The sequence below is a fragment of the Siniperca chuatsi genome, linkage group LG7, assembly GCF_020085105.1.
Source record: "Siniperca chuatsi isolate FFG_IHB_CAS linkage group LG7, ASM2008510v1, whole genome shotgun sequence".
NCBI lineage: Eukaryota > Metazoa > Chordata > Actinopteri > Centrarchiformes > Sinipercidae > Siniperca > Siniperca chuatsi.
The window spans coordinates 438,561-464,891 of NC_058048.1; the positions used below are offsets into that span (position 1 = coordinate 438,561).

A 26,331-nucleotide genomic window follows, 5' to 3' on the forward strand; every position below is an offset into this window, starting at 1 on the left:
TTGACTAAATATAACTGTGGAATGAATGTGAGTGTTTTGTCCAGTGTCTAAATTCATATATTGCTTATCTCTTAACAATATAATTTGTCGCCCTGCAGCCTTCTCCTCCTTGGCTCCTGCGCAGCCTGAAGCCTTGATTCCATCTGCTTTTGAATCATCAGTTGCTGATTGATTCTGCAGGACCATCCTGCGTTGACATTTCACCGTACTGCACCATCTGTGGCCAGGGGTTTGGTTAGACATGTGAAATTCCTCTGCACTACCATGGCCATTGCCAATGAACAATGACAGTCCATTGTACTGGTAATAAGAACTGGAGACCTCTGTTGTTCGTGGCAGCACCACCAGCGGTAGCAGTGGCTTTACCGAGAAATTGCACAAGTTAAGCCAAGCTCCCATTGCTCAATCTTCTGCTGACGTTCAACATCACTCTGATCCAGTGGTGGAATGTACATTTAGTCAAGTACTGTACTTAAGTACTAAATTGAGTTACTTGTGCTTTACTTGAGTATTTCCTATGAGCTTTAGTTACTAGTTACTTTACAGATTAATTTTTTTTAGAACATACCCTTCCTGTCCAGTGAAAACCATGTATCTCTAAATTTGGTGATTATGAATATAATTTTGCTGAATTTTTCTGATAAACTGAAGGATTAAGTGTTCCTTTATGGGTTGAGAAAATTCTCCTACTTCTTAAACTAAACCCCATCTGCAGCTGCCTTCTGATGATGCCCTGCCTTACAATGACTTTCTCATTGCAAAAGTATGCAAATGCAAATTCCACATAGAATTTTAAAATAGTAATAATGTTATGGTAGTGGTAATATTAATATTAGTAAAGTAATAATAATAGGAATGATAGTCATAGGAATAATAATGACAATAATAGTAATAAAGCCAATAACAACAACTGTAGTAGCAGTTGTTGAGCAGGAACACGGGGCAGCAGGTGGCCCACAACCACAGATCCAGTCTCTGCAGCTCTGGAGGCAGAAATACCTGCTGAAAGCGACAGAAGGAGAGAGGAGAGAGATGAGAAAGCACAAAACTACGGGAGAGAGAAGATGTCGAGTTAGTAACATGCAGTAATGAGATAAAATGCATACAGATGGAGAGGGAGAAGAGGAGAGAGGAAAGGGGTGCTTCGTGGGAAGTCTCCCGGCAGTCTAGGCCTATAGCAGCATAACTAAGGGATGGTTCAGGACTCACCCAAGTCAGCCCTAACTATAAGCTTTATCAAAGAGGAAAGTCCTAAGCCTACTCTTAAATGTGGAGATGATGCACTCTAGATCCTGACTGAAAATCCAATACATAATAAATGCATAATATGTACCAAATGTTATATTTATCCATTACACTGCTTGCCTTCCCCACGGCTCCCGTCTTGTGTTCTCTGCTGGTGTATATGTCTCCTCCTGCAGATAGTAAGTGGGTGCAGGTGTGCCGGGTTGCCTTGATAGCGTCCCACAGCTGGGTGTGAGGTGAAGAATGCCGCAGTCTCCACCTTGGATGGCTCCATCTTCCTTCACCAGCACTCTGCAGATCACCAGAAACCCCTAGACACTGATTTGCGCCGATATGTTTTTTCTCTGTAATTCTTCAATATAAAGGTTGTTTTTTCATTGACATGTGACCTCCCATTATGTTGCTACAACATGAGCAGGTGTAACACGCTTTGTTAAAGTCATTATGTTAGCTATATAGGAATATGTAATACTGTTCCGAAGTATATGATGAAATACGAGCAGAAAATGCTGCAGTGTTTGTGAAGCCACTTTGTATACAAGTCCGAGAACCACTTTGTTGTATTAATTTTATATGTATGTGTGTGTATGTGTGAGCATGAGTTTTGAATCTTTATCTCTCAACTGCAGAGCCCACACACAGACCCCACACAGACCACTACACTACTGTCAGATACCTGTTATAAGAGTAATTTGGAATTGAGTAGCTATCACTTTCAGGGACAGTCAAGTGCAGTTACATTCATACAAAAACGATTAATAAAGGTAATTTTAAAAAGATAATACAATTATATTTACACTACAATATGATTAATACAGGTTATTTTAGAAGGTAAGGTAATCATATTCTCAGGCAAATCAATATTTGATCCTCTGTAAACTGTAAAATTCAAGCTATAGCCTTGCCCAACTCTTGCAGTGACAGACAACCCAATACAGTTATATTTACACTATGATTAATACAGGTTATTTTAAAAGACAATGAAGGCAGGCAAGGTGATTACATTCTCAGGCAAATCAATATTTAATCCTCTGAATCCGGAATACTGTACAATTCACAAAGACAACACAGATCAACAACATAACAATGGCAGGCACTTTTCATTGATGCATTGCTTTGGTCTGTCTTTACTCTTCACTGATTGGTTAAAGAAACTTTAAACTTTAAACTTACTGGCTATGCAGAACAAAAGGAAGGACTCATTACCATAAGGAAAAACACCATGACAAGCGCATTGGCGGGTTGTCAACGGCGTGAAAAGCTGCGTTTTATGGCAGCTCACTAAAGCGTCGAAAATGGCGCTGTTTTTGACAAATAAAATGATGTGAAAAACAGTGTTTTAATGTAAATCATGGGGAAATAGAGGCGTTTAGTGGCACTTTGGGCTTTCCATACCTTACAGCCCCGTGCTTGCGGGACTGCATTTGTGCATGCAGAGCAGAAATGCTCCCTTGCAAGGATGGTTTTCCGCTCACAAATACTATTCTGTGCAGTTGTGTCACATGCACGCGCCTGTTTTTTATGTAGGTGTGGGTTTTAAGACTACTTAAAAGCCATAGTGTGACAGGTTGTAAGTCAACAGCAGGATCACTGGATCCAGGATTAGGCCTATTTATTGATCACTTAAAGACAATAATCAAATGGACGTTACTGATATATTTAAAGACGATTTCAGTCAAAGCACAGATGTGTAGTACAGCCTTACACCAGCATGGAGAAGCACAAGTCCTCCATGCAGTACAGCAGGCCTATTCAGTTGGCAGCCCGCGGGCCACATCCGGCCCAGAATCAACCTTCGAGTGGCCCAGCATACATAAATCTGATATTTGACAAAATAAGTACACTACATATATAGTGTATGGAAGTAACTTATGATTGAGCCATCTCGCTTCCTTCTGATCTCTGTTGAGAGCTGCACATGCACAGTACCGATCGGGCAGGATGTTTACGGATGTAGCGACACCGCCAATCATATCTTTCACAAATCAACGTTTTCTCATATGAGTTCATACCACATTTAGTAGCTTTTCAAAACATCTGGCTATTGACAGTCAAGTCAAGTAGGGAAGTGCCCTACTGAAAATATGTCTCTGTCAACGCTGAACCGTCAGTTTAACCCTGCCTGAACTGGCAAGTATTTGTTTATTTTACTGCCTTCTCCAAACGCCTGCTATTTTTTACTACATTCATTTGCAGTTGTTTAAAATTTGTCATTACCAAAAACTAAAAAAACGGTTTAGGCTACTGAAAATGTCTGGGCCATCTACATTTCCTGGTTTTGAAATCTGGCCCAATTGAATTTGTTATTGAATAGCCCTGCAGTACAGTATCTATAACTGTTAGTCACCATGGTAACTATGATGTAGGAGTTCACGAGTCCACAAGCTAAATTAAATAATGGTCCTTCTCACTTCCAAGCTTGTTTAGAAAATATTTATTTCATGTAATGTACACTGTACAAAGGTATTGGAGCATGTGAGATACACTGAGATCTCATCCTTCACAATCACATTTTGTGAAACGTTTCCTCTCATGCCTGAAATTGCTACATGATTTCTTTTCAACCACATAGATAACACAGTGATTATCTTCATATCAACAGCCTTTAAAGGAAAATACTCCAAATACAAAGACTTATTTTCTACAACATTTAGACTTCTTTCTAACCTCCTAACTTTCTTTGCTAAATCTAGAGACATTTATTATTGTACAAATTGAACATAATACATTAATTTCTGCTTTGCATAATGATTTAGGCAATGATTTTTCAAAATAAAGGCATTAATCTACAAATCAATCAGCAGTCAGTATCATTATATCAGTCACTAATGAGCCATATGTCATTTCTTTCAGGTCAGTCTAATGTTAGATAGCTCACTTTAAGACATGGATGTCTTTGTTTCAAAAGGCTTCCAATGAATAACCTTAGCAGCTTAATATTGACAGTGGAATTACAACCATCTGATGGTTTGTTGTAATTGTCAGGTCATGTTGCTATTCTACAGTGTAATCCTTCAATTCTGTTGCTAGTCCACAAACATCAGTAGAAGAAGTCATTGATCAGCAACATGAATGCCCTTTTATAGAGATGACAGAAGAGTTGTTGCACTCTGTCCCTTCCTTATTGGTACTCTCTTTCAACACTTTCAATATACCTGCCATACCTGCTAATTTCACATTCAGTTTTACAGGGCTGGTGCTGAGGCTTGTCAACTTAAACTGACCTTCTGTGCCAAAAATAATTCTCTCACAAAGTGGAAAATATTCACTTCAGTTTCATTGGGGGTGGGGACAGTGGTCTGGAGCCGATCCCAGCTGACAATGGGTGAGTTGCAGGATACACCCTGGACAGGTTGCCAGTCAATCACAGGGCTGACGCATAGAGTCAGAAAACCATTCACACTCACATTCACACCTTCGGGCAATTAAGAATCACCAATTAAACTAATCTGCATGTCTCTGGACTGTGTGAGGAAACCTGCACAGGCATTGGGAGAACAGGCAAACTCCACACAGAAAGGCCCCAGCCGGTCAGCCAGGTTCAAACCCAGAATCTCTTTGCTAAAAACTGCACCACGTGCCACATTGTGGAGAATTCAAGTGTGACATAATGTGCTGATTATAGAAGTTAGAAAATAAAAAAGTTTTTGACTACCCCCAACTCCATCTGCCAACCTTGTAATTTCCATTCATCTTTACTCCTATCATAATTGGTCCTACCCTTTATTTAGTCTCGCTGATAACCTATGGGCAGATATTTATTAGATCTGAATGTGGTGAATCTGAATTCGTAGTTCAGAATTTGAAATTGTACACAAGACATGGTTTAATTTGGAATTTGTTCCTAACTTGTATATGAAGTTTGGAAAATATATTTTTTTTGTGAAACTGAATTGATCAAACTAAATTTCAATAAATTCAGGTATACAAATTTCAAGTTCAAACTGTGATGGATACAACTTTCTGAGACACTACATCCAGGGACTGAGAAGAGAAAACTGTCTTCATTCATTTGTAGATAAATCTCTCTGTTTGTTTTTCTAAAACCCCCTATGTGTAAAATGTTTATGTGATCATAGTATTTTTCAAAATATTGTCAACAATGTCAGAAATGTTCAAATACACATGGGGCTTTATAAGCTACATCAATTTTTTTTGGCCACTTTGGGGCAGAAGAACACGCTGACAGTACACAACTGTCACATATTAACAAATCAGAGCAACATTATCATTAATGTGTAGTGGTGTTTGTGTCCACCTGATGAATGTAAGTCCAATATTCACTCTCTTTTAGCACTGTTTTTGGTCTGTGCCAAGGGAAATATCTGACTCTAGCAGCTAAATGTTCCACTATGTTCGCCAGCTAGTCTCAGTCACAGTTAGAGCTTTTTTGCTGAAAACAGCTGCCTGCTGCTGCTGGAAACCAGGTTGTTGAGAATGGAGAGACTGAACCAAACACCAAATGTGCTTCAGAACCTAAACAATGAGCTGAAAGACACTAAAAATCTCTGTAGAGTCATAATTCTCTGTGGAGCCATCACTATGAATGCCCACTTTCATGTTACACATAGTCATTTGATTCAGTGTTAATAAAATATTGATTACTGGAACTGAATTTGAAATTGATTGTGCCACCACAAATGACCTAAATATTTTCAAATATAGCTTGATCATACTCAATCCAGTTACAAAACCTCACACAAAAAGTAAGAATAATGAAATGCAAATTCATTTTGATTAAATTTAAAAGAAAACTGCAGTTTATTACAACAGTTTTGTTTTCGTAACTCTGGCCATCAGTTCAATCAGGTATGATAACATTGTACTCAGAATGCAGGGACATTGCTGAAATTAGGTCCAACACTTCAAAGCAGTCAGATCACAAGACATAACAACAGTCATGCCAAATTAGCTCCCACTTTATTTAAAGGTGAAACCAAAAGTAATGATGGCCAGAGCGACAAAAATAATACCCAACTTGTAATAAACAGTATTTGTTCACACTCAATTCCCAAAGATGGTGCCCCCTGCTGGCCAGGCACTCCAACCAACACAGTTGGATATTTTGATGGGTTGGAAGCCAGTGGGGGATCAGATTGGAGGGAGGAGCTGAGGACGTCTGCAGCAGCATCCATGTCTTATATACGTTTTAATTAAAAATGTTTTCTTAAATTCAGATATACCAAATTAAATCAAGTAGCTCCTGACAAAAATATCTGCCCCATTGTTACCCTCTCCAGTTATCCCTCAGAAATTCCCACTGTCCCTATGAGGCCTCCCCTTAAGCATCCTTACTCCATCCTGTCACTGCCATCACCGTTGATCTGTACCACGCAGTCCTTGTTCAAAGGCTCCTTTGAGTGGGCTGTGTCAAAGTGCTGGGTGCTCACCATGTATCTCCCCCGAGCATCCAGCCCCAAGGCGGGGACAAAGCGACGGTCAAACTGGATTTCTTGGCGCAGGTAGGAGGTCCTCTTCTGGCAGGAGTCACCAGTTCCCTCCTGCAAGGCTGACAGGAAGACCACCAACTCAAAGTGGTTGGACATGCCCTCACATAGGGCGGGGTAGAGGGGGCTCCGGCGGTCCAGGGGGTGGTAAAAGGTGAGTGGAAAAATGAAGAAGGGACAGGGCTGCTGGCCCAGATGATCCAAGTGGAAGTCCAGAGAGGTCTGGTGCAGGGCCTGACCTTCATGCTCCTCGTATATCACAGCACTCACCTTTACATCCACCAGAGGTCGCTGCAGCAGGTTGGTGGCTCGTAGCATGAGGCACGTCTGGCCCTGGTGTTGTCCCACCACTGCCTGGGGGCTGAACTGGATGGCTCCTGCTCGCTTCTGGGGACGTGCAATCTTGGCTACAAATGCACCTGAAGGTTAAGACAATGAGACAATGTAATATGAGGAGATGTTTTGAACTTGTTACTTGAAAATGTTTGTCTCATGCTGCTTTGCAGTAATTTGTAGCATAATAAATCAGATTCTGACAATAGCAGCAGAGGTAAAACCACAAAATCTTCCAGAGGCACAAAATGAATAGGCAAGTGTGACATGTTAGCACATAAGTCCAATTGATGATGGGATAATGGAGGTGTACTTTCAGAGAAGAAACAGGAGGAGTGCAATTGAAATCTGAATTTCTAGTTATAAACAACAGCTTGTGTTGTCCAAAGTGACTCCTATTTTTTTTTTACATCACAAGCAATTTGGGCTTCAGTGACTTGCTCAAGGACACTTTGATATGTGGTCAGAAGGAGCCGCGGATCAAACCGCCAACATTATGATTAATGGCCAACCCACTACACCACCAGAGCTACAGCTCAATGTGGTTACATGCAGTAGGCGATTTGGGGGGGGTTGCCATCCCCCTTGTTAGCAAAATGACCAAAATCCATTCCCCTTGTTAACCTGCTCAAAAGATGCTCTGTGCTTTGTCTCATAGTGGTGCTTCACATTGCTGCTTTTAATAATCGCCACAATCTTGGAACAAATGAGACGTACTGGTTTTGAACTGCCTGTGGGAAGATGTCTGTCCATTCTTGATTAAAAGTTCAGTTTTTGCTGTCTACTTTTCTCTTTTTAGAGCACGCCATGTGAAATTGTTTCTTTGTCACGTCTCTACTCTCCATGTGTGTGTGTTTACTCACTGACTCGACTCGCAGTGGTTATGCCCAGATTTGATTGGCTGAGCAGCATCACGATGATTTACAATGCAGCCCAATGGAGAGGGGGTGCCATTGGGCCATCCCCCCTGTGATCATCCAAACTTTTTTATATGTAGGCTGTAAAGGTTGTGCATGCTTCGTAAAAATGCTTTCTCATACATGAAATAATTGTTTTTAAATGTTTTTTTCACTTTAAAAAGGGCCTGTGTGGTGTTGGAGGATGAATTCTTACATTAACCCCACTTGTAGTCTGCCTTAGCTCCATCCATCCATCCATCCATTTTCTACCGCTTGGTCCCCGTTAGGGGGTCGCGGGTGACTGGAGCCTATCCCAGTGACTTCGGGCCTTAGGCAGGGTACACCCTGGACAGTGGCCAACTCGTCGCAGGGCGAACACAGACACAGACAAGGACAGACAACCATTCACTCACACATTCATTCAATACGGGCAATTTAGAGTTATCAATTAACCTACACATGCATGTCTTTGGACGGTGGGAGGAAGCCGGAGAACCCGGAGAGAACCCACAGTAACACGGGGAGGACATGCAGACTCCACCCAGAGAGATTGTGTGATGTTGGTCCGGTCCGGGAATCGAACCCACGAACCCACGATCTCCTTATTGGGAGGCAGGAGCTGTAGCCGCTCTGCCACCGTGCACCCCCTGCCTTAGCTCCATTCACTGAATCTGTGTTTCTGTGTACAGTATTTGACTGTGCAGGTGATAGATGAAAAGGTTAAAAAATATTGTTAGACTGTAAAGTCAGCCAACTACTATATGTTAGCCTAAATGAATCCACTCCACTCAGTCATATTAATACTCCCATTCCTCGAGGCAATGGCCGAAGAGGTAGAGTTGCAGCCATCTTCGACTCAAGCCTAAACTTAAACTAAATTACAACTTATTCGAAAGCCTTGTTCTTAGTCTTTCACACTCAACCTCGAAAACATGACAGCCAATTCTATTTGTTATACTGTATCGTGCTCCTGGTCCATATTCTAAATTTCTATCAAGTTTTTATGAAGTTTAGTCCTTAAATCAGATAAAGTAATTATTGTAGGTGTTTTTAATTTACGTTGATAATGATAGACTTAGTACTGCGTTTATCTCATTATTAGATTTGATGGGCTTCTGTCAGAGTGTACATACACCCACTCACTATTTTAACCACACCCTCAACCTTGTTCTGGTATATGGCATTGAAATCGAACATTTAATAGTCTTTCCACAGAATCCTTCAATATCGGACCATTATTTAATAATTTTTGAACTCCTGTTACTGGACTACATGCCATTAGGCAAAAACTCACACCAGATGTCTATCTTATAGTGTTGTAACTAAATTTAAGGAATTCCATCTGTATTTAAATCAATGCCATGTCTTAATATAACAGAGGACTCCTATGCTAATTTCAGTCCCTCCCAAATTGATCATCTTGTAGATAGTGCTGCAGGCTCACTGCGAACGACACTCGACTCTATTGCCCCTCTAAAAAAGTAGATAATATAACAAAGAAGGTTAGCTCCATGGTATAACCCCCAAACCCACAATTAAAGCAAACATTGCAAAAACTTGAAAGGAAAGTGCGTTCCACCAATCTGGAAGAATCTCATTTAGTCTGTCAAGATAGTCTTAAAACATATAGGAAAGCCCTCCGTAATGCCACAGCACTCTACTACTCATCATTAATAGAGGAAAATAAGAACGACCCCAGGTTTCTTTTCAGCACTGTAGCCAGGCTGACAGAGAGTCGTGGCTCTGTTGAACCATGTATTCCTATAGCCCTCAGTAGTAACGACTTCATGAGTTTCTTTGATGATAAAATTTTAATTAGAGACAAAATTCATCAAGTCCTGCCCTCAACCGACAATGATTTATCCTTAAAGATAGGAACCTTAGAAACAGCTGTAAAACCTGATATATATTTAGTTTGCTTGTTTTACTCCCATTGACCTTCTCCAACTAACTTCAACGATTTATTCATCTAAGCCATCAACTCTCTTAGACCCCATCCCAACTAGGCTGCTTAGGTTTTACCCTTAGTTAGCACTACCAGATATGATCAATCTGTCTTTATTAACAGGCTATGTACCATACTCTTTTAAAGTAGCTGTAATTAAACCTCTTCTTAAAAAGCCCACTCTTGATCCAGGGGTTTTAGCCAAGTAGAGACCTATATCTAACCTTCCCTTTCTCTCTAAGATCCTTGGGAAAGCAGTTGCCATAGTTTATTTGAGGATTTTCAGTCAGAGGATTAAGAGTGCATCATAGCACAGAGACAGCACTGGTGAAAATGACAAATTACCTTTTAATTGCATCAGACAATGGACTTGTCTCTGTACTTGTCTTCAATTCAATTCAATTTTATTTATATAGCACCAATTTATAACAGAAGTTATCTCATTGCGCTTTTCCTATAGAGCAGGTCTAGACCGTATTCTTTATAATATTTATTACAGAGACCCAACAAATCCCACCAAATCAAGTCTTGTTAGATCTTAGTGCTGCATTTGACACTATTGACCGTTACATCCTATTACAGAGACTGGAACATTTAATTGCCAATAAAGGAACTGCACTAAGCTGATTTAAATCTTATCTATCAGTTCGATATCAGTTTGTACATGTTAACAATGAATCCGCCATGCATGCCAAAGTTAGTCACAGAGTTCTGCAAGGTTCTGTGCATGCATTTGTTACTTCTAGGCAATATTATTGCAATTCCTTATTATCAGGCTGCCCGAATAAGTCCCTTAAGCCTCTCCAGTTGATCCAGAATGCTGCAGGATGTGTACTGACAAGAACTGGGAAATGAGATCATATATCCAATATTAGTTTATCTGCACTGGCTCCCTGTAAAATTCAGAATAGAATTTAAAATCCTTCTCCTCACCTACAAAGCTCTTAATGGTCAGGCACCATCGTTTCTTAAAGAGCTCAGAGTACTCTATTACCCCACTAGAGCACTTCACTTCCAGAGTGCAGGGTTACTTGTGGATCCTAGAGTCTCCAAAAGTAGAACGGGAGCCAGAGCCTTCAGCTATCAAGCTCTTCTCCTGTAGAATCAGGTCCCAGTTTGGGTTTGGGAAGCAGTCACCATCTCCACATGTAAGAGTAGGCTTAAGACTTTCCTCTTTGATAAAGCTTATAGTTAGGGCTGGCTCAGGTGAGTCCTGAACCATCCCTTAGTTATGTTGCTATAGGCCTAGACTGCTGGGAGACTTCCCATGATGCACCTCTCTACTCTCTCCTGGTCTCTATCTGTATGCATTCTTATCCCATTACTGCATGTTACTAACTCATCATCTTCTCTCTCCCATAATTTTGTGCTTTCTTGTCTCTCTCCTTTCTCCTTATGTTGCTTTCAGCAGGTATTTATTTTATTTTATTTTATTCATTTTATAGCTGTAAAGTCTGGATCCGTGATCGCGGGCCACCTACTGCCCCCATGTTCCTGCTTGATACCCGCTGCTACAATTATTATAATTTGTCTTATTATTATTATCATTATAATTCTGATCATGATTATTACTATTATTATTTTATTAATATCAATATTACCACTACCATTACATTATTTTAAAATTCTATGTGGAATTTGCATTGTGCTACTGTATGCTCCACCTGGTCTCTCTCTCGCTCTCTCTCTCTCTCTACCCAATCGGCAGCGGGCAGATGGCCGCCCGCCCTGAGTCTGGTTCTTCTCGAGGTTTCTGCATCTCAAAAGGAAGTATTTCCTTGCCACTGTTGCCAAGTGCTTGCTCATGGTGGGAATTGTTGGGTCTCTGTAAATAATTATAAAGAGTACGGTCTAGAACTGCTTTATAGGACAAGTGCAATGAGATAATTCTGTTAGGAATTGGCACTATATAAATTTAACTGAATTGAACTGAACCACAGTAAGAAAGACCAAGAAAGATAAACCTCAATTCATCCCATGCCTTTATGCATACAATACCAGAACATAAAAATACTTCATTACAAGTAAAAGACCTGCATTCAAAATCTTACTTAAGTTATGTATTATCAGCATCATATATTTCAAGTACCGAAAGTAAAAGTACTCGTTCTTCAGAAAAATTCAGAAAAAAATATGTTATTCTATACGACATTATTAGATTGTTAATACTGATGCATCAATGTGTAAGCAGCATTTTACTGTTGTTGCTGTTCGAGGTCGAGCTAGTTTATCTTCTTTAGATACAGTCAGGCAGTTTTGTCCAGTGGTTTTCAACCCAGATAAATCTGAGGGGTCATAAGATGATTAATGGGACCTCAAACAGTTATTCAAAGTGTATGATGTTTCAGGGGGGAAATGTCTCTTTGGTGGAACTGCTAACAATTCATAGACATAAAATGTGGCAAAGGGCTACACACAGCATTTTTGTAAGGTCACAAGCCACTGGTTTAATATTAACAATGTGTTTATAAGCTTATCATATGTTTTTTAAATGTAAAATCTTAGTAAATATGGCAGTCAGATAAATGTAGTGCAGTAAAAAGTGCAATATTTCTCTCTGAAATGTAGTGAAGTAGAAATATATATAATAGGACTATAAAGTAACAGAAAATGGATATACTCAAGTAAAGTACAAGTACCTTACAAATGTACTTAAGTACATTGCTTGAGTTAATGTACTTAGTTACTTTCCACCACTGTTCTGATGACAGAGGGTATGCGTTATTATCAGATTACTGCACAGTTCTGACATAGCGTCTTCATTACAGAGGCTGTAGCCAGGATTGTAGAAACAATGAGGTCATACTGAGACTGGTTACATCACTCTCATATCAGAGAGGTTTCATAATGGTTTGGAATAAGGGAAGATCTGCAACACTATTTATAAGCAGAGCAGTAGACTCTGTTTACAAGTGGTTCATTTTTATAATACATTCTTTACTGAACAAAATATCAAAAATTACAGGTTTGAGTTTTATAATAACTCACTGTGTCATCATAGTCTTGGATTTTATGTATAAATGCAATACCAAAGGTCGCCCAGCAGATGTCACATTTTGTCTGCATCAAAAGCTTTGAAACAGATTGATTTTCAGCACAATTGCTTCATAATGGTTCAGTGCTTCATAAACCTTTGAACCTTTCATTAAATGCTTTTAGGGCTTAACATTATGGCTACAAACAACCCATAATGCAACACTTTCATAATGTAAAAATCTCACTCTGTAAAACAAGAACAGGTCTTACGTCGCTTTCTGTTTCCTCTTCAAACAGTGTTTCCCCGTGTGTTTCCCAAAGCTCTGCCCTTTGAGGTTGGGGTTAGGTCTTAGGTCAGGATATGGTTAGGTGTTTCAGAGATAACTGTTTGAGATTAAGGTAAGGGAAGGTTTGTTTGAGGTTAAGCATCACAGAAGTCGACTGGTTAGGGTTTGAGCTAAGATTGATGGAAGGGGAAACACAAATCGATGGGGAAACAGACGTTGACACACCTGGTGTTGTGAATATGTAAATGTATAGTCCTCGGACATGACAACATAACACTTTTTCAAATGTAATGTCCAGAAAAAATAGCTTCTTAATTTTTGGCCAATACGGTAATTCGCCAGTTTGGTTCCTAATGTGTCCATTAAACTTATAATTGAGACTGTGACTTCAAAGTTAATGATGTTTGTGATGAGAAGGCTTTAGGAATAGGGGCATTGTACCTGTGATGAATGCTTCCAACATGAGCCCAAGCAGCATCTGCACAGCCAGCAGTGCTATGGCACTGGGACAGTCCCCACTGGGGAACATGGTGCCATAGCCAATGGTCAGCTGTGTCTCCAGGGAGAAGGAAAAGGCAGCAGTGAAGCTGGTAATGTGCTTCACACAAACTACATGCCCCTGTGGGGGGGCATCATGATCCTGCACAGCCAGGTCTCCGTTGAGGTGGGCCAGCAAGTACCACAGACAAGCAAACAGCAGCCAGTGGGCCAGGAAGGAGGCGCAGAAGGCCAGCAGGACCCATCTCCAGCGCAGACCCACCAACAGTCCCCACAGGTCCTGCAGGGCCAGCAGCCAGGCTCTGCCCGAGGCCCCGCGCCACGAGCCTGAAGGGCACAAAGGGGGACGAAGGGCACAGTGTCCGTCTTTGGTGACCAGGCGCTGGCGGGGTGGAGACGACAAGAGAGGAGAGGAGGAAGCCTTACCACCCAGAACACCACTGTTGGATTTGGTTGTCATGGTTGCAGGTGGATCTCAAGCAGGGTAAGTCAAGGTGAGTATGATTCTGAAACGAAATGACAAAAGGGATATTTCATAAGACTGTGGGAAGGTTTTAGGCACAAATTATCAGCCAATGTCAATATCAGTTTTAATCTCTGTGTGTCCAGTACAGAAGTAGATCTGAGATGTGCTAGCCTAGCCTAGCACAAAGACTGAAAGCATGGTGAAACAGCTTGACTAGCAATGTCAAAAGTGAGACTTCAAACATCGCCAAAGCTGTCTGATTTATGTTGTATGTTGATGTTGATGTTGTATCTTGTTAGCAAGTTAGCTCAGAGTTAGGGAGCTCAGAGCTCAAACCTGGCAATGAGGACAGGACTTTTTAGATGATGTGAGCAGTAACTATAGTCAGCTGTTGTTGTTCAAGAAACAGCTCCACTGTTACCTGCTAAAACTAAATTGTCTTGGTTTTAAATTTCTACCCGTGTAAATAAACAATGTGCAAATTAACCTTCCTTATTTCACTTTGGTCCCGACTGAAATATCTCAACAACTGCTGGATGGATTGTCATGAAACTTTGTACAGAATTCAAGTCCTCCTCCTCAGCTGTACATTGAGTTTAATGCTAATTAACTAATGTTAGCATGCTAACATGCTAAACTAAGGCAGTGAACGTGATAACTTCTTTATGTGATAACGTCTTTACATCTGTATGTAATAATCTGAGGTATCATCTGTTGTCTCTCTGCTGGTACAGAGAGACAACAAACACACCTTTTTTTCCTGCTCGTCCAATGTGATTCGTTGCTGTCACAGGGATTCAAAGTATAACAGTTGTCAGGAAAATGAAGAGCTGATCCACACACTTTGTCACAACTTGGGGAGTATATCATTACATGTCAAAAGGCTAAAGTCCGAGAGAAGTCATGAGTTATTGGTGTTAAAGTCTTTGTGATTTGTCAAATCAAGTCTAAAGTCGTCAGATTAATGACTTGAGTCGAAGTCATGACTTGAGCCCACACCTCTGTCAGATTTCCTGTAGCAGCACCAAAAGGACCAACTTTACACTTTCAGCCTCACTTCAAGACTTTTAGACTCATTTCATTTTTGATAGATCTAGGTTAGCATTTCCATTGAGCTAAGCTACGCTAAACAAGTCCTGGACGGATAGAGAGAATTGATATCCATCTTTTCATTTAAGTCTGGGTAAAACAGTAAAGGACTGTTCCTTTAAAATCCCAAGGTTAAGCTGTATCTACAGAATCACCATGCATCTAATTTAGACAGGACATATGTGTATAGAGGAACTCTGAGCACCAGATGTATGTGAAGGCAGTCTTGACAAGCAGACAGCTAGAGTCCTGTCCTCGTCAGAGTTTCTATTTCTATGTCAATATTGTTGCCAGGAGATTAGAGCAGGTCCCAGCTGGGAATCTGTCTGAGGAACACAGCAACATGCAGTGTAGGAATGCGTCTTTCATCTGCGGGGAGCTTTAAACTTACTGCACTGCATGGCTCTCCACTTGTCTTGTTCACCAATTACTATATACATTTACCATAATTTTACACATGCATTTATTATGCACTTGCAACTTCTTTTGATGCATTTGCTGTGAACTTTGCATAGCTTTAAAATACAAAAAGCAGGGAGAGTGAGAGATTTAATGTTTGAACAAAACCATAAATCCAGTGTGAGGCCATGAGGAGTGATGTTAAAAGTTTAAAATTATGTTCGATAACATCATACAGTAGCACTGTTGGAAAGTACACACTAACAACAACAGAAGACGACATATTTTCAAATACCTGGTTACGTTTCAACCAGTTTAAATTTTAAAAACACAAACAAAAAACTTACTTGGTTTGGGTCTTCAGTGACTAAAAACTAAAAAAATCTTTAGTTAGTTCAGTAGTTGTCATTAAATAAGGACAGCATAATCAACATCAGACCACTTTCTGTGTTCATCTATGAAGCAAACACAAAACAACTGAGGGCTTATCTGGGACATAAGCTAAAGTAACAGCAGGGTATTAAGGAGTGTGTCGGGTGAATGTGTAGTTGATTTTGGTAAGAAGTTTGTCTTTGTGCTGAGGCTGGGGGAAACAGCAGCTTGATAACAGTCAGCAAGGTCGTCACATGAGAGATATGGCTGGCTGAGGCTTCATTGTACTGGATCTCAGTCTGTCAGCCCTGTCACTGGATCATACAGTTACCACATTAGAGTACAGTAAAACGGACTATTTATACAATGCTTCCTGTGTTTGTGAGACGACAATATCAATATTAATCTCATATCTGTATGTTAAGTACAGAGCTGGAGTCAGGACATAGTCAGCCTAGCTTAGCATAAAGACTGAAGGCAGGGAGAAACAGCTAGCCTGGCTCTGTCCAAAGTCCATAAACATATTTTTTAAAACAAAGACCTTTTTATTTTTAAGATAATTTTAACTTGGCTTTTAATTTAGGTTGATTTATCAAACTTTTTATGTTTGCTTTTTTCCCCAATTGCCTTTGCAATTTATTATTGATATGATATGTCTTGTGAAGCACTTTGGGCTGCATCTTTGCATGAAATGTGCTATACAAACAAAGTTATTTTTATTATTACCAACACATCTAAAGCTCACTGATTAACATGTTGTACATTGTTTTTTATTCTGTATATAAACAGAAATGTAAAAACCAAATTTGTGGTTTCTGGGGTGGTTACATGCTGAAACTATTTCTTGAGGAAAAACTGTTTATCTACCTGCTCAGCACTTCTTCAGAATCTCCAGCTATAGAATGGGTTGCCAGTTATGGTCACTTTTGATTGGTCCAAGCACGATACCAAATGTGACAACCTCAGTGTGACAAAAAGACTTCAGGAAGCTGCACACAGTCACTGTGACCGGCTGTTGCTCAACAATACATGGTTTAAATTAAACAATTCATATACAACATGTTAATCAGTGAGCTTTAGAGGTGTTGGTAGGTGTATTTTGGCTCCAAAAGCGAGTCAATCCCCATAGAGCCCCATGTTAAAATGCTTCAGAAACCTATTTGTGATGTCACGAACACTACGTCCATGTTTTATACAGTCTATGGTCCTGACTTTATCTCTGTACTTAACTCACAGACATGAGATTGATATCAATCTTCTCATCTCACTTTCTGAAAGAACATGAATATGCATTTTCCCCCAAAATTTGTGCCATTCCTTTAAGGTACCAATGCTTCTGAATAATTATTTCTACTTTGATTTTTAACAGGATCCTTTGTTAGTTTTGGAAATGCAATTCAACAATGAAAATGGAAATTTGGAGGGCATTCATTAATGTTAAGCTATTTGAAAATCAAATAAAGTCTTGGAAAATAATGTAAACAAGTTAAGATATACAGTACAATAAACACATTGGTCTATGTCAGTAAGTATGGGATAACATTATGGAAAAAAGTAGACAAGAAAAATGATTTGTAAAGAGTCACATCTTGTACAATGTCCAATTTAATTCTTTATATGAACTTAAAATATGTATTATGTCATCCATGTTTATGGGCACTTGTATATGGTAGTTCAGTACCAAATACTTCAAGGTTTGTAGGTAGTTTAATAGGATGAATTATATACATTACAAGACAGTATGATGTTTCTCAGTGTATCATATCCATCTATTCTGTATTTGGCAAAACATGTACATGACATAGTGTCATAGGTATTGTCATGAATATGACAACACAAAACATATTGTATATATACTTTGCAGATATGTTCATTAAAAATGTTTGCTTCCTCATTCAACATAATTTGGGTGGCAGTATGTTCCTTTCAAAACATGTGCTCATGCAAATACGTACGTAATATATAAAGTGAATTCTTAGAAGACAGGGTAATGACAAAGACAGAGATCAGTCTGCAGTGTGTGTATGGTGCTTGTTATTAACCTTAAAGCTTAAACCTTCAAAAACAGACACAATCACACAACATTCATACATTCCAGCTTTTATATTCTGCTTTAGTATATACACTAGATGAAGATAAAGTCTCTGCAGATTTCCTGTAAATGCAGCGTGTGTATTATGCTACTTCAATAATGTCTGCTTCACTGAGTTTAACTCATATCTAAGTTTATAAATGATTACAATCAAAGAAAAGTAGCCTATGTAATATCAAGTACTGTACTTGTCTGGATCATGGTATGCTTGGGGGAAATGTTCCTTTACTAAGTCAAGTATCAAAAATATGCATATGTGAAAGACACACAAAGACAATGTGTAACTGTGAACACGTCCTCACTTTTATTTAAGTAAACTTTTGAATCCATAACTTCAACTTGAAGTATTATTCCATTAAGGTAACAGTTTTTTCCTCCCTGTGAGTTGTTGAATTTATGACTATGCAAACAAACAACACTTTGTGTAACTGATCCGAGAAGCGTGAAGTCCCTGAGGCTGGTGGAATATTTAGACTTTCTGCAGTCATCTCCTAGTAATGATGGCTACGCGTGATGGTGCCTAGTCAGCCATTTTCCCATCTCTAACTGTGCTAACGTACAAGTTAAGAATGCAAGTTAGTGGAAATGTCTCTTTATCGCCAGCTCAGAGGGGTGCAGAGGGGTTTATGTAACATTCAGTCTGCAGCTGTTCACTTCATCTATTCCCTGTTAACGCCACTTTATCACACAACATAAATGTTTAAAATAGAAAAACTAATCTATTTGACGATCTAGTGACAAAAATGAACATGGTTCTCTTGACTTTCAGATGCCCTTGTGCCTTTTGTTGTATCTACAACCTGGACTACCCACAGACAGTTTACCACCTCTGGGTTGTAGAAATGGTTTTAGCTGATAAAACAGTTAGGGAACTATTTCTTTTCTGCATTTATTGTAATTAACAAAGATTAACAAAGTGTATAAAGTGCACATAATTGATGTCATCTGACAAATCCTGTTTTGTATTATGGATTCAACAAGTTACATTATCTTAGGCTCCTTAACAGATAACCAACACTGATCAGATCAGAGTTGATCACTCACTCATTGTCCTGGTATCAGGGCCTTAGCTCTGTCCAGTATCACATGCTGGAGTTTGTACTCACCTAGAGCTGCAGTCAGGGCTAAACAGAGGCCCTCTGACCTTTTCACCTAAGAACTGGTCTGTGGTCTGCCAAGTGGGCAAAGGGACCGAGGCAGATGGAAAGAGTGCCAATAGTTCCTTGGAGGACAGTGTGTAAAATCCCAGAGGAGTCCCGAACAGAAACTGATAGTGTCACCCCAGAGAGGTTTTCTCGGTGTGGGAGCCGGAATGAGCGCGGCGCTCTCTGCTCCTCCGATCTACAGCTTCCAGCTCCGGGGCTAGGATGATTCAATTGGTCACATTACTCTGCATGGAGCCTATTAGTGTTCCCGGAAGACAGAAGACTGAGGGAGGGGGGAAAAGAACAACACCTTGTCACAGTTCATTCAAAGAGCTGCTTGTTTCTGGTTGGTGTCCCGCAGCTGCTGCTGTGAGAAATTGGGTTTGCTGATAAGGTGGTGCATCTGTGTGTGTAAAAATGTGTGCATACATGCATGTATTTGTGTCCACATGGTTTGTCCCCATCTTTTCTTCTTCTTTATTCACGTGTTTTCTGAAGTTACCTGTCATATCAAATAATAACACATCTTAATCCCTTATTGAGAGAAATATAACATTTAATGGTAATATTAGGGATAAAGTTCAGTCTGGCATTTGGTGTCTTTGGAAACATTTGGCATCTAAACTCGAAATCCAAATAAACTTCTGTGGGTTTGGACTATGCTTGGCTGCACGACATGGTTTAAAATATGTGGTACTGGTCTTAATTTTCACACCAACCTCATTCATTAACAACTGACACGTTACTCCATCACTGTGTGACCTCAGAATAGTTAACATATTAACCAAGGAGTCACAGAGAGCTTCTTTGCTGGTGACACAAGAATAGTAGAGCCACATGACTGGAGGTTAAAAGTCAACACTGGTTTTTGACCCTCGAGCAGCAGGGTCAGCATGTTGGTCAGCACCCTCCAGAATTGACATGAAATCCATTGTCCAAGGATTTTTCTTAATGGATAGATTTGGTTTATTTTTGTAGTTTTGGTCATAATTCCTATCAATAATACTAACACTGGGTTTTTTCTTTTTTTTTCTTTTGATTTTTTGTTTGTTTTGTACAGTCTTCGCAATGTTAGGTGTGTGTTCTTGTGGGTTCACCATGTTCTGTTGTACTGGCTTTATTTTATGGAAAGCTGAAGCATAATACTGTAAAACCTTTGCTTCAATAAAAATACATATGACAAAGAAAAAGAAGTCTGACACAAGTTAGACAAACTTATTTGTCAAATGAATGTGAATGGTAAAAATCTTACTCAAACTGTTCATTGTAAACATACATCACAGACTATGTGTCTACACAAAGCTGGCTAAATAGCCAGAAAATGCTATTTGAAAACAATATGTGTCCACACTAGGATTTTCAGGTTGTTTTTGTGAAAAACTCTTTCCACACCAAAATGAATAAACAACAGAAAAATAGCTAAATCTCTTCTTCCTCCTTTCGGTTGGCAAATACGAAAAGTGTGCTTCACAGCCAGCATCTGGTGAGGAGGTGAGCCAGACGAGGCCTGGTTACTCAGATCATTAACCCTCTGCTCAGCCCCCCCCGCCCTCTGTGATCACATACAGTGTAAAATCACTTTTCACTTATTTTCATTTACATATTTTTCTGTCTCTGTTGTCAGACACTTAACAAGCATAAAACTGTCATTTGATCATGGCTCATAAATGCTACCCATTGAACAGTATTTCCCAGATTCATTCACTATTTTATAGACAAATTCATCTGACAAACTAAATACAGCTTGTGACAACACCTGTATTGTGTGATCAGCTGTGACAAGTAACTTCAGAAAACACATGACTATAATTGAGTGATCATGCAGAGGGTTAGAGGTGACAGAAAGTTATCTTCTTAACTTTACTGTCACACAGCACACAACCTGTGTGGGCAGGCTTAAGTCATTTCCCAAAAGCTCAGTGTTCCCTGCACTGCCTGCTTGCTGTGGACAGAAGACCACACCACAGAGAGAATAAGATGCATTTTCAAATTTCCTGTTCAGCTTTGACCTGCTGTACTTACTGTAGTTGTGTGCACAGTTTTCCTGTATAATGAGATTGACTTACTTGCAGTTTAACTTCCAAATAAAGTGGTTTAGATGTTCTGAATCAGCTGTTGGTTTGTTTCCAATCTGTCTGATCGTCTGACTGCTCATCAGATGTTTCTTGCCCCATCAGACTTCATTGTACCAACGTCGCCTTGTTCCCAGATCTCAGGAATTACATTGCAGTGTGTAATAGTAGCATAACTGATAGAAATGACGCACAAAACTATGAAAAAGGGTCTAAGTTGTAATAAACTGGAATCATCCTTTAATGTTTTTTGGTGATCCCCTGGCTTTCCCCTAGCTCCACCGTCTGATCAAAAATCAATTGCACTTACAAAGTAAATATTAAGATCTAATGCAAAGTCTGACATTTACGGAGCTCCCCAGATCATGAACCCTTTCCATTTTGGACACTCCATGAGCTTTCTTTTAGTGCCATCATCAGGACAAAATATGTTCATAATATGTCATAATTAGACAGGTTCATGCTACCAAGGAAATAAACCCTTTAAATTTTAATGACCCCGTGACTTTCCTCCAGTGCCACCCTCCGGACAAACTTTCCATGTTTAGACTCTGAGAATAACAAAATCATCAGAATGTTCATGCTGTGATGAACACTGTTGCTATAGGCTTTAGTCTTTTAATTTATTTTATGATGATCATCACAATAACAATGTGGATGATAACTTCAAAGCAAACAGTTGCCAGTCAGTCTGACAGTGTGGATCATTGCTGTGTGGGACATTTGTGTGACGGTCCCTCCAGCCCCCTCTGTTGTCCTGCAGCGGTCTGACTAGTTCCAGTGGAGGTGGCAGATGACAGTGTCAGACTGTGAGGCATTTTAGCTGCTTTACTGTAGCTTTGCCTTCATTCTCTCTCATTAGTCTGAAGAGTGAGCTATGGTTTATTTGCCTACTGCTGGGAAATGTGTCCCTTCACTTGTCCACTGTTCCACTCTCTCACTCACACCCTCTCTCTCTCTCTCGTGTAGTATTTCTCCAAGGGGGCAAATTAGAGGGTTGAAAGAGCTTTATGCACATGTGAGAACATGAGACTGCCTGTTCACTTTGGTGTTTCATGTCTTTCTTTTACTCAAAATCTATCTTTCCTTCTTGTCCACCCACCTACACAGAGATTAAAATAATTTCACTCTTATTCAGTGTAGCAAGATTTTTACAGTGAAATTTTTATCCTGCATTCATAGATTTTTTGGCCACTTGGGGGTAGCAGATTATCTTATAAAGTTATCAGGGTAAATGCATGTTAATGCCATTTACCCACCTATTACAGTCTGAAATAGCATTGCAGTCAATCAAATCACGTAGAAAGGGATAATTACATGCAAATACAGCACAGCAGCTGTTAGTGTTTGACGTGTATGGAGAGATAAGAATAGACTGCCAAATTGGGAGGATGCGTTTGATGAATGCTGCAGAGAGTGAGGAATGCGACGTACGTATGTAGCAGTGCAGCTCGAGTTGACTGCCTGAACTAGCTTGCAGATGTCGTTTTGTTTTTCATTTAAAGGAAATGCACATTTGATAGTTAACACTCAGTTAACATAGCACCAATGGATGATAAAACTATCAGGCTGGTAGTTGTGTGAGTAAAATATGATCTGGACAAGTCATTGTCGTTTTCCATCAATGGAAATAAGACTCAGGCTATAAAAAATGTACTTTTTGGTTTGTGTTACAAATATTTCCTTAACTACACAGAAATATATAGTACAGCTTGTGCTTGTCTTGAAGTGATTTTAGAGAGCTGTTATATTTGGCCCAAATCTGTTGTTATGTACAATTTGTTTAGCTGCCTGTTTCTTTCTGAGTAATTTTTACATTCCCTTTTCCAACACTGATAATTACTAATGATAAGAAACTTGCTTGAATTTTAACAAGGTTTTCGGGGGAGGATGGAGACAAGTCCATTACTAATAGTATACTGCAGTATATAAGATATTAGTCAATTTTAACCACTATTTCTAAACCTTAAGTAATTAAGTCATTTCCCCCACTGGCAATGGAAAAACTGAGTAACTTTTACTTTTGTCTTCCTTCCTCTGAGTTGGCACACTGAAAGGGGAATAGACCCTTTTCAAAGAATCATTATCAATCCTTTATTTAATTCTCGGGAGAACACAGAGAAAGACCCTTATGACCTTCAGATATGTCATAGGGTACACGCAGCTGCAGTTAATACAGTTAGATTGCTGGTTTGATTTTGGTAAACTACTTGGCAAGTTTTTTCTTTAGCGACAACTGTGTTTAAGTTGCTATGATACATCTGTGAAAAGTGTCCATTGTTGTGAAGCCACGTCTTCCTTGTTTTGGTGATTCACATTTTTTCTGATGGGAGTGCTAAGATATGCATTAGATGCATGTTTAAATTGGTAAACATTTAATAACTAGCACTCTCAAAGCTGACAGTACTGCAGATCAGTTAGTTTAAGGAATGTTAAAAATGAAATACTACTTTTGAAGGATTTTCAGTGAATCTTAGTGTGCCCACCCCCCCTTTACTTGATTTGTAATAAAGTTTCCAACCCCATTTTTATTGAAACTGTGAAAATCTTGTAGATGTATTAACTTATTTTCAATTTCTTCAGTATGTTTTCAGATGACGATATCTCACAGTAATCTTAAAGCTTATGTTTTATGAGAATTTGAAGAAACTTTTCTACTGTGAATCAGTACAGTAGTTTAAATATAAAATGTATTTAATTTAAGGTTAATACTGTAATTCTACAAAACTAAATCATAACATATTGTATTTAGATTGTACTTTTCATGGTTTTTAACATTACTTTACATATTTAAAGGAGCTGTAAGATACATTAACTGCCACTAAATGTCGCACTAGAGCACCAGCATCTCAGACCAAAACAAATGGGCGCACCAGACTCCATTGAGAAAACAATAATTTTATTTGGCAGATCATCATAAAACACACTTCATTCAAACTGGACAGAAACAAAATAAAACTCACTAAAACCGTATTTGTTAGCCTTTCCACTGTTCCAACAATCACCTATTCTGGTTTGGTTGTAATAAATCCTTTATTCACTGCGGTAGGTGATAAAAAAACAACTCTTCCCACAGACGAACAGTTTCACAGGAGGGACTCACATGCACTAACATGCATGTAGAAACAAAGCACAGAGAGGCTGCAATAACAACACAGGCAGAGGGGGTGTGACGTCCAGGACGCCATTACTCCACTATAGCTTTATATGGCAAATAGTTGTTTGCTGCTATGCTTAATGTTCAGAATCTCATTTACACAACATTTAAACATGCAATCTAAACATAAACACTGCAAGTTTAAGTTTTGAATGATTTTAATCTGTTTTATACAGTATTTTTAGAGACTTTATTTTGTCTTACCAAATAAAACTGATTTTACAGTCTTGAGCATGTGTTCACACTTTACTGAAGGTGTAATTTAGGAAAAATCTGTAAAATAACAGTGTTTCTCTGCAGAACATTTATTGAAAATTTCTTTAAAATAATTGTTTTTGCACTAGGATATTTTACTTTAATTATATGGTTTTTGTTTGGCAGCTGACAGTCAATTGACCCTTTTTAAACATTTTGTATTATAGTGCAGTAAATGCTGCAGTGCATCCTAGAGCTCCTAATGTCACAAACCCTCATACTATACTGTCACAGGTGCCTCCCAGCAGCAAAGGGTTTTCAGTAGTTGAATGCATTTTTCAGCATCCCAGTGCATAAAGATTCACAATATTGGCTTTAATTTTCATTCCAAGGTAAAACATGGACTTGGAGGCATTTATGTATGGGTTTCTGAAAATCTCCTGCAATTTTTAACACAGCTTTAAAGGAAACTCTTGAAACACTGACGTTGCCTGGAGGGAGTGCTATGTTACAGTACGTTGATGATTTGATGATATGTTCACCATTTAAAGGCAAAAAGCTTGTCTAAGTAAATTGCAATGGGTTTCAGAACAAGTGACCTTTCTGGGACATGTGATTACTGCAGAGGGCAAATCCCTCTCTCCCAAACGAGTTTAAGCCATTCATAAGGTTCCAAAACCACAAACAAAAAAACAGGTAATGAGTTAGTGAGGTAATTCATTCTGCAGTGGCTCATTGGAAAGGCCTAACAGCTAACGACAAAGTGATTTGGACTGAGGAAGCTGATAAGTCATTCTCTTACTTAAAAACAGCACTGCAAACAACACCCACACTGGGGTTGCCTAACTCAGCTAAGCCATTTACACAGACTGTTGACGAGAAAATGGTCACAACATTAGTTTTGCTACAAGAACATGGAGGAGGACAAAGACCTGTAGTATATTTTTTTAATCCAAACTTGACTCTGTAGGACTACCAAGATGCCTCAGAGCTGTAGCCGCTTCTGAGAAAGCAGAAATGGCATCACATGACATTGTAGGATGTACTGACTTGACTTTGTACCACATGCAGTTTCAATGATTTTGTTAGAACAGAAAACAACATATTTGTCAGCAGCAAGATGGATAAGATATAACACAGTAATATTGGAAATGCCAAGCATCACTGTCACAAGATGTACAACTCTTAACCCTACTACTAAGATGTGGAAGCTCACGACTGTGTAGCCATAATAACTGAAGTTTGCTCTCCTAGGCCAGATTTAGAGGACGTGCCGTTGATCAATGCAGACCTAGAACTGTTTGTGGATGGCTCAGCCTCGAGAGACCCAGAATCAGGAAAGAATCAAGCAGGTTTTGCTGTGATAACATTACACGTGTTGGGATTCAGGTAGGGCAGGTTTGGTTATTAGCAAAATATCAAATATATTTATTAATATTAATAAAAATGTACACTCTGACAAAAGCGGCATTCATCATCTTAGTCTTTCAAACCCAATCTGGAAAACATGACAGCCAATTCTATTTGTTATAGTGTACCGCGCTCCTGGTCCTTATTCTGAATTTTTATCTGAATTCTCAGAGTTTTTAGTCCTTAAAAACCGGATAAAGTAATTATTGTAGGTGATTTCAATATTCATGTGGACGTTGAAAATGATAGCCTTAGTACTGCGTTTATGCCACTCACTGTTTTAACCACACCCTCGACCTTTCAA

The 26,331-nt window shown here is 39.2% G+C and overlaps 2 protein-coding genes across 3 annotated transcripts in view; one reads left to right on the plus strand and one right to left on the minus strand.

Moving 5' to 3' along the window:
• The window catches only part of efhd1 (EF-hand domain family, member D1), a 51,780-nt gene extending 51,112 nt beyond the window's left edge, over positions 1–668 (plus strand). Inside the window, exon 5 of the mRNA XM_044202255.1 lies at positions 99–668. Within this exon, the coding sequence (XP_044058190.1) occupies positions 99–129 (31 nt within the window). The 3' untranslated portion in view covers positions 130–668. The remainder of the gene's footprint in view (positions 1–98) is intronic.
• A 2,995-nt stretch (positions 669–3,663) lies between these two features.
• On the minus strand, positions 3,664–19,531 carry kcnj13 (potassium inwardly rectifying channel subfamily J member 13). 2 transcript variants are annotated; one of them, XM_044202258.1, is made up of 3 exons: positions 19,155–19,531; positions 13,574–14,136; positions 3,664–7,111 (listed from the first exon to the last, which is right to left on the minus strand). In XM_044202258.1, exons 2-3 carry the CDS (start codon positions 14,088–14,090, stop codon positions 6,537–6,539), a joined length of 1,092 nt encoding a protein of 363 aa, XP_044058193.1. In that variant the 5' UTR covers positions 14,091–14,136; positions 19,155–19,531; the 3' UTR covers positions 3,664–6,536. The 2 variants fall into 2 exon arrangements, with proteins under 2 accessions (XP_044058193.1, XP_044058194.1); XM_044202259.1 differs by lacking the exon at positions 19,155–19,531 and adding an exon at positions 15,932–16,134.
• Positions 19,532–26,331: the final 6,800 nt, after the last annotated feature.